Source organism: Momordica charantia, assembly GCF_013281855.1.
Source record: "Momordica charantia cultivar OHB3-1 chromosome 4 unlocalized genomic scaffold, Mcharantia_2.0 BLBB01000004.1, whole genome shotgun sequence".
Classification (NCBI taxonomy): Eukaryota; Viridiplantae; Streptophyta; class Magnoliopsida; order Cucurbitales; family Cucurbitaceae; genus Momordica; species Momordica charantia.
The window spans coordinates 18,380,591-18,397,206 of record NW_028275162.1 but is presented as its reverse complement, the minus strand read 5'-3'; the positions used below and the strand labels follow the sequence as shown (position 1 = coordinate 18,397,206).

The window sequence follows — 16,616 nt, the reverse complement described above, 5'->3', positions numbered from 1 at the left end:
AAATTTAAATAATGAAAAAGTGAATAAAATTTAAATAGATATTTACATATGTTTCAAGATGTAACCCTCATAAATCAAGCAATAATTTTCAGATTCTATGACTAGAAAAAGGTCACAAAACTCCACTTTGAAAGCCTTATAAACACCTAATGGAATAGTAAAAGGAAAAAAGCTTTGTTATTCATTTTTACAGTTTTAAGGATTAAATAGATATGTTAAAATAAATTCAAAATAGAATAAACTTAGAATTTTACAAACCAAAATAGATATTTTAGAAATTTAGTGACTATAATAGGTTAATCTTAAATTTTCGGAATGAAAATAGGATATAAAGTCATGAACAAAAGTATTTAGATCTATATTTACTTCACATCTAAAAAGGTAAGATTACATGGTATATATTTTTTCAATGAACAAAGATACTTTTATTATAAATAAATAAAAAGATACTCATTAATTTATAAATCAATTTTTTTCTCTTTTCCTTTTCTTGGAGTTTCAGAGTTGTATTCATTTGGCTATGTTTATCCAAAAAAATTTAAAGAAATTAAAATTGGTTCCCACTTTAAATTGAATTTCCAATCCTTCCTGTATTTACGTCGATAGTTGTACAGTAGTTTGTCCATTTTGCCCATAAAGTTGGCTCCAATTTTATCCCCAATTTTTTAAAATAAAAGACAAAAGAAAAAAAAATAAAAATAAAAATAAAAACTTCAAATTGTGTCCCTTTTAAAATAAGAAAAAGCAAAAAAAGCGAAAAAAGTGGCTTGAGGAGCGTCCACATGCACAAGAAAAATGATCAGGATAACTCCGAACAAACGTAACTTTCTTTCTTCCTACAACACCCTTTTTCTTTTGTGGGAATTAATTAATAAATTTCTTCTTATGATATCCAATTTTTAATTGCTGTTTCGATAAGCCTTTGATTTTGATCCAATCATATTTCGCAATTAGGACTAGTTGCAAAAATAGCTGTTTTAAGGACAACTATAGGGACGTGGAGATGGGATTTGAACACACCATTTTTATTTCCGATACATGTCTTTATTAATTGAGCTAAACTAAAGTGAACTGCCAAATAAAAGAAATATACAAATTACTTATTGAATTAAAAAATAACTACTTATTAAAGTATAAAATAAAAGAAATATATAAGAGATCTAACCTAAAATTGCAAAAATCAATGTCTCTATTGGATAATTCAGATTTTAAGGGATTTCAAAATGGATTTTAAATAAATTCGGTTACATTATGATTTTGAATGATTTGAAATCTTATTTCAAATTCTATTTTTATGTAAAAAAAAAAATTTAATCAAAATGGTCAAATTTTACAGGATTCGATAGAATTTCAAAATAAATGACCTATTTATTCTTGTAATATCTTAATCTCTAATTAATAAATTTTATTAAAAACTCAAATAGTAAAAAAAATTTTTCCTTTCGGTCGAATTTCTAAACAAATAAATTCAATTTAATTTATTCAAAATCATTATCGTTCCAAACAATATAAAGAATTTTAAATCATTTTTTGAATTTCAAATCACGAAATTAAATTTTTTTTTTTTTAAAATTTCTTGATGTTCAACAGAGGGTTAGATTTTATTTTTGAAACTCCTCTTTACACTTTTCGTTTTCTGGAAAAAAAGCTTGTTCATTAGGAAAGAGAGCAAATAAACATATTTTCCATGTTTGTTTGCCATTTTTAGAGAAGAGATATGCACGAAATTGACAAGATCGTCATTGATTGACCAATATTACCAAACCATTCAAAAAAAGAATAATCCCAAAAGTCAAAGATTAAATTTTAAGTAATTCAATGAGTGATCGTAAATATATATTTTTTTCATTAAGAAAAAATACCAAACTTGAGAGTCCACGATTGATTTTTCCAATCATTCCCTATAAATATAAATACAAATTCAATTCCACACTCTTTAATCATATATTATATGCTCTATTTTGTTAAGGAAATGAGTTCCAAAAATCATAAAATCAACATATCACAAAAGAGAGAAGCAAAAATGTAGAAGATAAATAGAAAATTTACATTAGAACAATTGTGATTGAGACTGAATTTACAGCTTCAATTTGTACATGTTTTCTCCTTCATAAGCTGCAAATAAAAATTCCCCTTAATGCTTAAACTAAACAAAGAAAAAATTATAACATATATTACAAAATAGATAAGAGAGAGAGAGAGAGACAGATTGTTTCTCTCACTTCACAAAAATCTATGAATAATCTCTCTTTCTCTCACCATCTTTTATTTTGAATTGGCCAAACATGGACTCTGAACTCAACTAAATAGAAAGAAACCAAACAAGGCCCCTTTTTCTTGACATAATATTTACTTTGGAATTTGGATTTTCTGTTCACATTATTTACAATAATGGTGTCTTGGTCAAAAAGTTTTTTTTTCCTTTTTTTTTTTTTTCAAAATTTCCCTTTCAGTTTTTAAAATTTGAATTGTGGGTTTTGTTTGTTGTGGAGAAAAAGAAATAAAATGAAAATTAAAAATAAAAACCATGTGTGTTTTTGGTTCTTCAAATCATGACCAGTTTTCTAAGCCAGAGTAGGGATGCTGCGGTTTCGCCTCTCCCGGTCGAGGCGGCAATCGAACCCCTCGATCCTCACCGCTGGATTGTTACCGAAATTCACCCGACCACAGCCGCCTTTCCGACCGGACGACGGCGGCGGCGACGGCGACGGAGACGCCGCTGCCGGCGAGAGGAGCTTCGGCTTCTCATCCCCAAATCGGGCGTCCTGGATTAATGGGTTAGCTACTCTGCTCGGCGGCGACCCACATAAAAACGGCGGCGACGAGGCTAATTGTGAACTGTTACTGTTAAAATTGTCCAATCCACAACCACCCTGCAAACGGGAAAATAATAATAAAAAAAAAAGTACGAATGTTCTGTGTCGGATCAAAGGCGTTGGGTTTTTCAAATTAAAATTTTACCTTGAAGAAGAGGAGATCCAGAGGATCATTGGGTGCCATGGAGTCAAAACGGGGTCTAAATGGGTGGTGTTCGTTGGCGGTGGCGTTAACGAGTCCGAGACGGCGGGGTTTCGGGCAAACCACCTGGTCACGGCGGTCGGCGGTGGCGGAAAACGCACTCTGTTGAAACGCCGCCTGGTTCATCTTCTTCCTCTTCGTTTCTTTTTCTCTGCCTGGAAGAACAAGATCTGGTCAAACAAATAAATTTCCAGCCGAAATCGATGTCCAGAGAAAAAAAAAACCCCAAATTTACAGAAAGAAAAACATGGTCGAGGACGAAAAACCCAAGAGATGTGACGAAGGAAAGGGAAATTAGAAATGAACAGATCTAATTTTCGCACATAGACATGAAAATTAAAAGATTGAGGAGGAAGAGCAGGGGAGTAAGAATGAATAAGTATACCTGGAGGAAGCGAAGTGCAAGAAGAGAGAATTTTCCCGAGAAAATTTTTGAGAAGAGAAAGAAGGAAGGTGAGGGGGACGAAGAACGTGAGTTATAAGATGGAGGGGGCAGAGGGACAAGGGAATCAGAATTGTTAATTACAGAATAAAATAAAAAAGGGGAGAGAGACAGAGAGAGGAAAAAAAGGCAATATGTTATTGGGCAACAGCGAAGCACAGAGAGAGAGAGAGAGAGAGAGATACAGGGAGATTTGCTGTGTATAACTGTATTCATCTTTTAGACATGGTAAAGAAGACCTAAATCTTAAGTTGTGCTGTCTGGTTGACTTATTTTAATACATTCCTTTCTCTCTTTTTTCGAAGATCAATGTATTTCTACATTTTATGCTCTCATATTCCAATTTTGAAAACACTAAAAATGAAAAAGGTTGGTTTCAATTTATACTGTTCGGTTCACATAATTCAAAAATAATTTTCAAAGGTAAATCTATCAAACAGATATTCATTAAATTCGTCTGATTTCTTGGATCTGGAAGAAAAAACATAATTCGAATGACATACTAAACTCTGTAAGTTTGGTTGGTTTAAAGGTTGACTTAGAATAAATTTGGATTTAACCAAACCAACTCAGAGTTTATATATTATTTAGAATGAAGTGTAAGCCGAATGAATCCAACCCTAACATTTTATAGTTTGGATTGGGTTAGGTTCATTATTTAATAAAAGTAGTTTGGGTTGAAAAAAGTTACTAATTTTAGGTCTCATAAGTACCTTAACTCAACCTATAAACACCCCCAAACATGAGCATATTGAAAAATTTCAAAATTCTTATGTTAAAATTAATATTTTAATTATGTCTAATAGAATTAATATTTTAATTATAGTTATATTACAAGATTTGTTCTCCTAACTAAAAGTGGTGATGTTTTCATTTTATCTCTAACAATATGTTCTTAAAACTTTAAAAAGTATCTAATTTATAGGATTTTTGTTTTATATGTACTCCTTAAGTATTCTTGATCCCTCCTAACTCAGATTCAATCCTGGCTATGTAAACAGAGCAAGAAGTCGTGGAGAGAAATCCCTTTTTTCCATACTAATTGACCTAAAGGTTTAACTTCTTTTAGGGACCTTATGTGGTGGTTCAAAGATAAACGGAAGAACTTTATGAGTGTGGGGTTCACAATTATGCTCAACAATATTCAGAAGTGAATTATAAAGCGGCAGATACGGATTGTAGGAACTTAACAGTGGGAGATCAAGAAACCCATAGCCGACGCCATGGATGGAATCCACCTCCCTCTGATATTCTGAAGATGAACACTGATGCTGCTATTTGACAGAAAGAGCGGAGGATGGAATTAGGGGCTATTGACGCAGGATTCTGTCGAATGACAATAAGGACGAGTTGAGGAGGTGCAACCTTAAGCAAGAGGGACCTGCAAAAATGAACAAACAATATTCAAGTTAGTAAGGCGTGAACTAGGGTAAGCTGTTCTCCTAGTAGAATTGCGTATCCAAATGGAGTTTCATTTTAGTCCGGATGAAAAAAACAGACATGAAAATTAAGGTTAAGAATAAAATTTATATAAATAATTGAAGGTTTGCTATTATTTTATTCTCTGTATTTTTTGCTTTTGGTTCATTTTAGTCTATGTATTTTCAAGTTTTTGTTCATTTGTATTCTTATACTTTCAAAACGTTTGTTTTTAGTCCCTGTAATTTTAAAAATTGACCAATTTAGCCCCTATTTGCAAACCTTCGACACAAATTTTATATGTAATGAAAATCATTTAATATAAATTTGTGATTATATTTTATTTTAAAAAATTTAGTAAGTGAAGTGTCATGTTAAAATTATTATCAAAGAATTAAGATAAAAAAATATGAAGTGACTATACTTTTTCAAAATATAGAGACAAAAAATAGATATTTTAAAAAATAAGGATTAAAATAAACATTAGTCACTTTTTAAAAGTACAGGAACAAAAAAAAATGTTTTAAAAATACAAGGACTAAAGTGAAAAAAATGAGTAGACCGATCCAAATTCAAAATAAACCAAAAGTCGAAATTATGGGATGAAGATAATATTTATACAATAAATGAAATTATAAAGATACAAAAAGTATTTTCAAGCACAGGATGATGACACGTGTCGTACCATTGTGAACTTTGGCGAATAAATTGATTCCTGCATTGCCGGCTGAGTTTGGCTTGTGTTTAAAGCACTATCCTCAATTTGCTCCATGTCCGTACCAAATTGACAATACATTATAAAAGGGAAAAAAAATTTAGTTGGCTTAAATTCTAAAATAATTATTTTGGTTAATTAAGAGTTTTGATCTAATAAAATAAATAATACATTTACTGTTCAAATAAGAAAAGAAAATGATAATACTCAAATCTTGTATTAACTGAAAAAAGAAAATCATAGATATATAGGTAACGACAACTCCAGTAGGTTGTAGTATAAAGTTTTGGTGGATGAAAGTAAAAGTAATTGTTTCGAGGTAGATAACACACCGTCGCTATAAAATGACCATTTTTCTTTTCCTATTTATAGCATTTTGAGTCCAAATATACTTTTGTTTTCTTTTTCAAATATTTATTTTCAAGCTTTCTACCTTAGTTCAGTAGCAAATTCAATTTTTTCAAGTTATTGAATAATAATGCTATCTAACAACGATAGGAATAATAATCAATTTGAGCTCAAACATCGACTAAATCCTTTATCTTAAGAAAATGATATATATTGATCCCTTCTTTGTTATTTCTAATTTTAGATCGTTCTAGAATTAATCTTAATGTTTTTTCAAAGCTTATGCATGTTTGAAATTTGTTGATTTATATTTTTTATATGTTATTAATTTTATTCAAAATTAATACAATTATTCATTAATTTTACTGTAATTTTTTTATAGGAAAAATACTATGTAACTATTAAATAATTACTAAAAATATTAATTTAATATAAATAAAAATAAAATATAAAACATTAAAACATACTTTCATAAAGAATACTTTTCATATCTTGAAATTTATTTGAAAATAAAATTCACTGCTAGAAATATAGTAATAATGATTTTTTCAAGATATCATAAAATAATAGAAAAATCTAATTTCAAATAGAAAAAATGTATAAAACAACTTACATGTTTGATACAATCTAAATTGTACAATACTGTTGCGTTAATTCAATTTCTATATTAATACTAGAACAAAGTTCATTCTTTATATCAGAAGAAAGACATAAATATATATATCCAGAATTAATTTTGAGAAATATCTCTACCATTTTATTTTTAATTAATTTTACTATTAAACACTATTTTAATTTTATAAAATTTAAATTATACCAACCTTAAACATCAAACTAAATTACACAAAACACGTCTTATTAAAAAATAAGGTTAATTTGTTATATAATTTGATTTCTACGTATTTAAGTTAATCATTGATTAAAATATTCAAAATAATAAATAAGTTAGTTCAAGTATTTACAAAAGATAATATCTGGTGTCAATTTAAGCCGAACCAATTAGTTAAACATTAATAACTTTCTTTAAATTAACTTAAATTGAAATAGTGAAAAGACAAAAAAGATGTGAAGTTTCAAAAAAGGAATAAAATAATAATAGTAAGAGAAACAAAAATGATAATGTATTCCATTGTTATTGTTTTTGTTTTTGTTTTTGTTTTTTATTATAATAATTGATTGAACACGGTGTGACCCATTTGGATGTGATTTCATCATCACGTGGATAGAGCTCTATCGAGAACATAATTTTTTTTTTAATTTATAAAAAAGATAATAATAATAATAATAATAATAATAATAATAATAATAATAATAATAATGAAATAAAAGAATAATTAAAAGGGACCGCCATAGTCGTTATTATTTAATGGCGCTCCCATTCCATGCATTGTGCAATTTGATCAGAAAACTTGCAAGTTGACGATATGTCGACCATGACTTATACATTAACAATTTTAAATAAGAGAAAAAAAAATGCATTTATTTATTTATTTAAAAAGGAAAAAAGGTGGGCCGGGCGCACTTGTTCCTTCGATCTGATCTGATGTTTGATCAGTCGGACGCGTCCACATTCACATCTCTTATGACTTTTCTGAGATTCCACTTTCACTTGGATCTGATTTCTCTCATTTCAATTTATTTTCCCAATTTTGATTTCTATGTCTAATGTTGACAATTTTTTAAAAATAAAATTATAATTAAATTCAAGAGAAAAAAGAAAAAAAAAAGAGAGGTTGATGTGATGGATGGATATAAGGAAAGGAAGAGAGAATTTTTAAGTGGTATAGATAATATAGGGAAATTAGGCTGAGTAACTTTTTATATGGTAGAATTGATTTTTGTCCATCTTTTAAATTAAGTGTGCGTGATTGGTAATTAGAAAACAAAAATTTGAAAATAAGGATTCAATAAAAGATAGAGTTATATTATTTGTTTTCAGTGTTTTCAGATATGTGTTTGATAGCATTAAAAAATTGTTCAATGTGTGTTTACTTATACATTTGTAAAATAGAAGTAGTCAGAAACTAAATTTTAGTTTAATCTAAACTTATCCTAATTAATTTATTAACATTTTTTATGAATTTTATATAATTATTATTTTACAAGGTTATATAATTTAGAATACATTATATTTTACTTGTTTTATTTTAACAAACATAAAATGAGTTTATATGAAGTAATATATTTATTAAAGTTTTTATCATTTTTAAAGTTTTATCATTTTTAATGTAATTCTGCATATTCAAAATTTCAAATTCTGAATATGAAAACACTGAAAACATAAAAAATTAGTTTTCAGAATTTTTACTGTTTTGATCACAAAATTCGAAAACAGTTTCCAAAAACCAATATCCAAAATCCTGCCAAATGTGTATTTGCTAAATCCATTTGATTGGGGAAATCTGAAAATAAAAAATAGAATCGAGTTTCCAACCAAATAGGTCCTTAGTTTTCTATACTCTTTCCTGCCTCGGTAAAGTTAGTATACTTTTTTATTAGAAAAAAAAATTATTAATAAAAACATATATTAATGTTAATTGTATATAATGTGATAATAATATTCTATTTTAAAAATTGAATAATAAACCATTATTAGTTAAAATTAGTTATTTAAAAAACTAAATAGAAATTTATAATTTTATAAAAAATCACATCACTCAAAAAAAAAAAATAGTATGATTTCTTTATTAGAGGAAAAATTATCAGCAATATAAGTAAAAGATAAAGAAATAAATAAAGAAAATCAATTATGATAGAAGGAAAAAACTTTCATTAAATATCAGAATAATTGAGAACTATTGGAAAAATAAAAATAAATTAACATTCTGAAAATAAATGGAGATAGAGATACTATACCATTTAATTGAAATTTATTTCTTTTTAAACAATTTAATTGAAATTTATTGTACATATAAATGTAATATATAAATATAGCAGCGAGTGAATACATTAATAGTTAAAAAACACATTTGGTCCATGTACTTTTACTAAACAATTCAGTTCTTGAACTTTAGTTTGTAACGATTTAGTTCCTGAACTTTAGCTTGTAATAATTTAGTTACGGTAGAAAATTTGTAACAATTTAGTCCCTATCGTAAAAATAATTATTAAAATTAAATGTTAAATTTTATCATATAACAATTTAATCTTTTTAATTTATAAACATATTTGGTCCCTATTTAGTGGTAAAGACTAAATTGTTACCAACTTTAAATTATAAGAACTAAACTGATACATATTAAAGTTCAAAGACAGTTTGAAAGTATAGGGACTAAATCGTTACAAACTAAAGTTCAGGGACTAAATTGTTAGTACAGGGACCAAAAATGTTTTTTATCCGACATTAGTTTATGGGCATTTTTAATGATTAGCAAGACTATTTGCCGTATTGGCAAATATAGCATCATTATTTTTTATTTATTTTTTCCAAATTTTTCCTCGTTATTGAGCTACTTCATATCAATTTATCTTTGCTAAATCATCTTCAAAGTTAAAAGGTTTTAGTTTAATTAACATGGTAAATTTTTATTGATATATAAAGCATACCAGAGATATATTAGGTAAGCTATCAGTTATGTTATATATCAAATATAAAACATATGACTAATATAACTAATATATATATAATATAAAGTATATCAGTGATATATTTGATATTAGGGTAAATCAACAACATGAAGGGTATAATTGACTTTTCTATTTTTCATTAGGGTTTTGACTTCCACTTTTTACTATATTTACAAATCAGAAAAATAATTACTATATTTGCAAGTAACTATTAGTTTTTCTCTTGCTATATTTAGCAGCAACTCTTAATTCATTTAAATATAAACAATTAAAAAATTGATGAAAAAAATTCTATAAAAAGAAAAATAAATAGGAAAAATGTAATGATAGGATGATCTCACATGTAAATCTTGAAAACTCATATTCGAAGAGAGTATTAAAAAACTCCTTCAATATCTCTTTGTATGGACATCATAGGAGATCAATGCCTATATATCCTACTTATGCATAACCAACATATGAAACCATATGAAACTAGGTAGTTGTTCTATAAAAATCTTGAATTCTCGTGAAACAACGAGCGTGAACAAAGATGTTTGAAAGGAAATTATGGTCTTTCTCAATTTTGAGCCCCTACCAATACCAAGTGGGCATGTAACATTCTTTTTCTTCTGAATCTCATCATCCAACTATAATATCCAAATCTCATCATCCCCACTTCTTCCGATTTTTCTTCTTCGTCCACTGCTACTTGTAACATTCTTTTTCTTCTGATTCATACATTTTCGTTCACTGCTTTGGTGCTACATTGCTTTATTCACAATCGATTTTTGCTACAGTGCACGGTGCTACAATGTTTCGAAATGGTAAAATATTTTTTCTACATTGTCTGCATGCCTCTCACGTTCGCACTTGTTAAAAAAAAAAAAAAAGTATGCTGTTTGCACGCCACTGCCATTCAGAGTCTCTTATTGTGTTATTGAATTCAATTTTTTCCACTGCCATTCACGCCATAAGCAATTACATAGTTTTATGATTTCTTATGATTATATTTTATTATTACTACATTTCCTATTGTCTTTTTCCAAATGTGTAACTTTTTTTTTTTGTGTGTGTTATGAATGAATTTTATTTTCTTGTTTTAAATTACAGTTTAGCTATTCATATATATTGGTATAAATTATGTTCATGTTGTTTCGTTATTATAAGATATGGATTAGTACATAGGTGGGTATATAATCTACTTGTACTTTTGAAATCTACTATTAACATTATGTATAAACGCCTTTTAAGTAAGATATAATTTATACCCACGTAAGTAAATGTACTTTTATAAATGTCATGTAGGTAGCACTTCTATTACCGTGAGCATGTTTTATAGTGGGTTTTGAAACGACAGAGATAATTACATGGAATACAAAGTGTCAGAACTAATTATACATCAAGAAATGTCATATGCCAATTTGATGAAAGATATAATGGAACAATTGAGATTGGTAGGTAGTTCTGATTATCCTGATGTTTTTTCTTGCATTTGAACCACTCAGTTTATCAAGAAGGACATGAAAATATCAGATGACAAGGATGTGCATTGGTTATACAACATCATTTTTAATGGTGTCATTCAATGTTGTAGTTTAGTCGTCGATTGTAGAAATTGTCTTTCTAACGTATTAGACTGCATGCCTATTAATACTTCAAGATCGATAGACAATGGTATATCATCAATTAGTCAATTTCATCACTCGATTGATGTTGCCAATATTTCGATGAATTTCCACATTGAAGTGAATGACAAGTTTTGTAGAAAGTGTAATTTACAGAATGCTTTGCGGTCTGTGGCTATAAGAGATAACTTTCAATTTAGGACTATCAAATCAAATCGTGATGTACTCATTGTCCGTTGCTTTATGGACAATTGCCAGTGGTATTTTCATGCTTTCAAGTTTGGGACCAAGGAAGTGAGATTTGGATAGTAAAAAAATTTGTACAAGAACATACATGTTCTCTTGAAATAGTTCTTAACGATCATAGGCAAACAACTTTTTCTGTTATCAAAGAGTTTATTAAGGATAGGATTAACATGTTCGACACAGATTTGCTTAGTGTTAAAGATGTTATATCCCATGTGCGTAGAGAACTCGGTATTAGTATGAATTATCAAAAAGCATGGCATGCAAGAGAATCTGCAATTAAAGAAATTAGGGGATCTCCTGAGGAGTCTTACGCATTAGTTCATTTGTTTTGTCACATGATTAATGTGAAAAATCCAGGTATGATTCTATTCACGTATTTTCAATATATATCCATGTTAGAGTAATATATTATATAATCTACTATATACATAACGTTGTAGATTCAGTTTGCGATTTTAAAGTTGACAATCATGGTAGGTTTCAGTACCTTTTTATGGCTTTGTCGTCTTCGATCGGTGGCTAGGAATATTGTCGACCTGTTATTTCAATTGATGGAATTTCAATGAAAAATAAGTACGGCGGCAGTTTGTTATCAGCTTGAACTTTAGACGCAAATGATCAAATATTCTCTTTGGCATTTTGTGTTGTCGATTATGAGAACGACGCTTCATGGGTTTGGTTTTTTGAACAGCTAAAACCATGTATAGGTGCTCGTCAAGACCTTGTAATTGTCTCGGATGAGCACAAGAGTATAGTAAAATCAGCTGAGAAGGTTTTCACTACTGCATATGCGCGTACCATCTCTTCAAGAATTTAAAGTTGAAGTGCAAGGAAAAAGTTTCTGATAAATTATTCTTCCCATGTGCCAAAGCATACAATGTTGAGGATTTTGAACATAACATGCGCCTTTTAGATTCTACTGTACGAGGCATACGTGAGGAGTAGTCGAGCATAGGTTTCTCTAAATGGTCGTGTGCTTATTTTCTTTCGTCACAATTTTATGACAACCAACATTTCAGAAAGTCTAAATGCTGCCATAAAAGATGCAAGGAAATTACCAATTACTTCCATGTTAGAAGTCGTGCAGATGATGTTGCAGAGGTGGTTCTGAGCGTAAGAACGATGCTGATTTTCAAATTACTGAATTCACGAAAAGTGCTGAGAGTAAGTTAAGAGAACAGATTTTAGTTGGTCATACAATGCAAGTAAGTTTTCATAAGCATCATTACATTAAATTTATTAATGCCCATGATTTATTAGTAAATATTTTCCGTTTAATTAATTTAGTAGATGTATATGTTTGGACTCTTGAATAATAAATAACTGATGTTCGTTATCTTTCCAATTTCTTTTAGGTTTATGCTGTCAATAACGATTTTTCTTAGGTAATTGATAATCATAGACAGTTTGAGGTAATACTTCAAAAAAGAAGCTGTTCTTGTCGTCGGTGGGATATTGTTAAAATACCTTGTTCACATGCATGCGCTGTACTAACTCAGAAGCATTTACGTAGAAAAGGTTACGTCTCCTCGTACTATTCCAACAACTATTTACGTTCCACATACAGTGGAAGTATATACTCATTAGGTCATCAGTAAGTTGGAATATCCCAGAAGATGTGAAGATTATAAAGATATTGCCGCCCAATGTAAAACGTCCTGTTGGTAGACCAAAGAAGTTGAGGATTCCGTCAACATTAGAATTTAAAAATTGTGTTAAATGCAGCCGTTGTGGAAGATATGGTCACAATAGGAAGTCGTGCAAATTTTCCCTTACGCAATAGATAGACATTTATTTATATGTTTTCTCTTGCTTATTGTATTTTTTGCACTTTAAACAATTTCATATTATTGTTTTTAAATTCAATTCAATTCTAGTTCTATTCCATGTCAAACTACAATTTATATATTATTACATTTTAATATACTGGTACTTAAGTTGACAACTACATGTTGATATATCCCTATATAAACACTATAAGATATATCCCTGTACAACCATTGAAGATATTGATAGTCAAGTAATTTCATAATTTCATATGTTGACAACTACATATTGATATTGTTGGGTGTGTTGTCCTAAACTCGTAGTTTGTATTTATATAGAAACAAATGTATATTCAATAAAGTTTTATTCAATAAATTTGTTGTTGAATTCATAACATTGCATTATCCAAAATCCAATAAACTAAACATCTAAGGTTATTTTCATGTAATCGGGACAGTATATATACTGGGTATATATTTGATATACTAGGTATATATTTGATATACTAAGTATATATTTGATATACCCCTGATATACGAGTGGATAATGTCCCGTGAATAACCTAAAGGGTCTATAGTATATGGATAAGGCTGGGTACTTTATCTTGGCAACACTATGGATACGACCTACTTTGTAAATGTTACAGATGACTCGATCTAGGTCGTTCGCGTGGAGACATGCGAGTGTGGGTATCCTATACAATGAGTTTGTATAAGATCGGACTGCGAAATAGACAATCTTTATATGTAACGTCGTTGACTAACAGATTGCTATTTCATAGGATGACCAGACAACTCATTCTCAATGTTGAGTGAGTTATGGACTCCTGCCCGTGAGGGCTCGTCCTTTGATTTGTATAGGTGAGAGTGGCCCGAGTTGTCGACTCAATATTCTTACCATTTTGGGGATGAGACCGAGTGGGGAGCTGGGAACATAACTTCACAAGATGAAATTCACTCATCTCCGACTTTAGGGGAGTAGATGAGTGTTCTCTTAATTACTGACTCCGGGACTTGAACAAGGGGCCCCACCCTCTCACTGGCCCTAGAGGGACTTCCGGTTATTAGTCGGACTATAACCGACTTGTTCATTAGGAGAGCAGTGGTATTTAAGGAGCAAGATGTAACACAGAGGTAAAATGGTAATTTGACCTATTTGTGATTACGAACACTCGTGAAGGATTGACTTGTCATTTATGGTCGTATATTCGTGGACACGAAAACATTATGCAGTGAGAAGAGTGCAACTGCGGGTTTTTAGTAGAGTGACCTGTAGTTAACGAATTTTGATTAACTCGGTCAACGAGTTTGATCGATTAATCTCGTATCGTTGGAGCTTCTGTTTTGTAGGTCCATTAGGTCCCCTTGCTTGCTTATATCGGGTAAAACGATGATCGAGTTTTTGAAAGAATTTGAACTGTTCAAATTGCTCAAAGGAATATATGTATATTGATACATTATAATATATAGTTAATTCTAAATTAAAACTATATATTATGAGATAAATTATTTGAATGAGATTGAAATAAAATTAATATGAATATGATTCATATTGAAACTATAGGTTAAAAATAATGTGCATAAGAGTTACATTACAACTATAGGTTATATAAGAGAAATACTATAGAATCTGATTCTATTTTTGTAATAAATAATTAAGTGTTAATCATTTATTTGATTTATATATATATATATATATATATATTAATTGTTAATTAGATTAATAATTAATAATTATTTATTAATTAATATGATTAATTAATTAAATAAATAAATAAATAAATAAATAAATAAATATATATATATATATATACTTATTATTATTTATTAATAACTTTAATTAATATATAATTCCCCTGCAAAAATACAGGGGAGTGGGAACTCCCCACGTCACTGTGTTTGTTTTTGGTTTATTACAGAAAAGTCCTGCAAAAATAGAACAAGGAAAACACACAGAACTCCCAGCATCTCTCTCAAGCAATCTCTCTCAATTCTCCCTCTCGTTCCAAAGAAATGCTCCCACAAGCGTGTTCTCGTGACCCAAGAGGATAGCTCAGAAGATTCGGTGGTGGTGTTCGGGTGGAAATTAACTTGAAGAAGAGTTCTTCAAAGGTAAAAACATTTTCCCCCTGTATTTTCATTTTTGCACACATTTGATTTTGTTTTCTCAAAAAATCATGAACAATGATCCGCTTCCGCTCCGGGATTCACATCCTATCAGATATATCTCTGTATAAACACTATAAAAAATATTCCTGTATAACCATTGGAGATATTGATAGTCAAGTAATTTTGTAATTTCATAACTTGACAATTACATGTTGATATATCCCTTTATAAACACTATAAGATATATCCCTATACAACCATTGGAGATATTGATAGTCAAGTAATTTCACTCAAACGTGTCTAAAGGTTATCAAATCATTCATAACTTAGTATTCTCCTCAAAAGAAGCTTCAATATATCTAATCTTTGAGTCATATTGAATACATCTAACCAAAAAGTACATAATAACTATCACAAAAATTTGAATAATGAATTCCATTACATAAAATCGATACTTAAAGTTGTGATAACAAGTTGAAAGCTGGAGCATCAAAATCTTCAATGCTTGATAGCTTATATTTACTATCTTCTGTTGAACCGAACTTTGTAGTGTACGGTGATCTATTCACCTTAGAACGCATCACCACTCTACGTTTTTTCGTCTCAATGGTTCGACTTCATGATCTTTCTTTAATGTCTTCATATCTCCATTCCCCCCTTTCTTGAACGGACATGTTCCTCTCAACTACACATTAATATAACTTTATATGTTCGTAGGGCTGTTTTAGAATCGGCAACAATCGCCAAATATAAAATATAAAATATATTCTCACATACGCCAAATATCCTTGGGCTGCAACAATAGAACCAGTGTTAAGATGTTACATGGTACAACTATATTAATATGTTGATTACTTATTTTACACGTTATTTCAGTTGCTCCCTCCTTACAGACATCGACAACAATCTTGCTTAAGAGTTTAGCTCTATCAAACTTCAGTTTTAATAAGCATTTTGTGTATCAAAGAAACAATTGATACTGTTGAGAATTCATCAGCAATTTGATTCCTAGACTTCAATAATTATATCCTAGATGTAACTATAAAAAATCGTATGTCACATCTCACAGACAAAACAAAGGTTGGTTGAATAAACTATAGAACAATATCACAAACAATGTTCAAGCAATAAGTCATATCAAAGTTAGCTAAATCAAATGACAACACAAACACGAGAAGTTAAAAAGTTTTTATACATACTAACATGGCCTGGGTTAAATGACGTCACAACCCAACAGTCACAGACAAAGGATAAAATGATATACCAGCATATAATTCTCAATATACTATATATTATATACAACTATATCCATATATATTTGTCAGATCAGACAAAACATTATCACATGCTAAATACAGATAACCACGTATTCATTA

General features: G+C 29.5%; 1 protein-coding gene across 3 annotated transcripts; it reads right to left on the bottom strand.

Annotated features, from left to right (window-relative positions):
- Window positions 1-2,026: 2,026 nt before the first annotated feature.
- On the bottom strand, window positions 2,027-3,672 carry LOC148211970 (uncharacterized). Of its 3 annotated transcripts, none has more exons than XM_088122351.1 (3): window positions 3,404-3,672; window positions 2,962-3,188; window positions 2,027-2,873 (listed from the first exon to the last, which is right to left on the bottom strand). In XM_088122351.1, the coding sequence occupies exons 2-3, from the start codon at window positions 3,142-3,144 to the stop codon at window positions 2,565-2,567; spliced, it is 492 nt and encodes a 163-aa protein (XP_087978477.1). In that variant the 5' UTR covers window positions 3,145-3,188; window positions 3,404-3,672; the 3' UTR covers window positions 2,027-2,564. The 3 variants fall into 3 exon arrangements, with proteins under 3 accessions (XP_087978477.1, XP_087978478.1, XP_087978476.1); XM_088122352.1 differs by having other exon boundaries at window positions 2,962-3,169; XM_088122350.1 differs by having other exon boundaries at window positions 2,962-3,173; window positions 3,404-3,668.
- Between the last annotated feature and the right edge of the window lie 12,944 nt (window positions 3,673-16,616).

Excerpts from the sequence above, each read along its gene's own strand:
- LOC148211970 (XM_088122351.1), bottom strand. The coding sequence starts at position 3,144 with ATGAACCAGGCGGCGTTTCAACAGAGTGCGTTTTCCGCCACCGCCGAC. Across the intron at positions 2,874-2,961 it reads TGGATCTCCTCTTCTTCAAG|GGTGGTTGTGGATTGGACAA; the intron begins GTAAAATTTTAA and ends TCCCGTTTGCAG.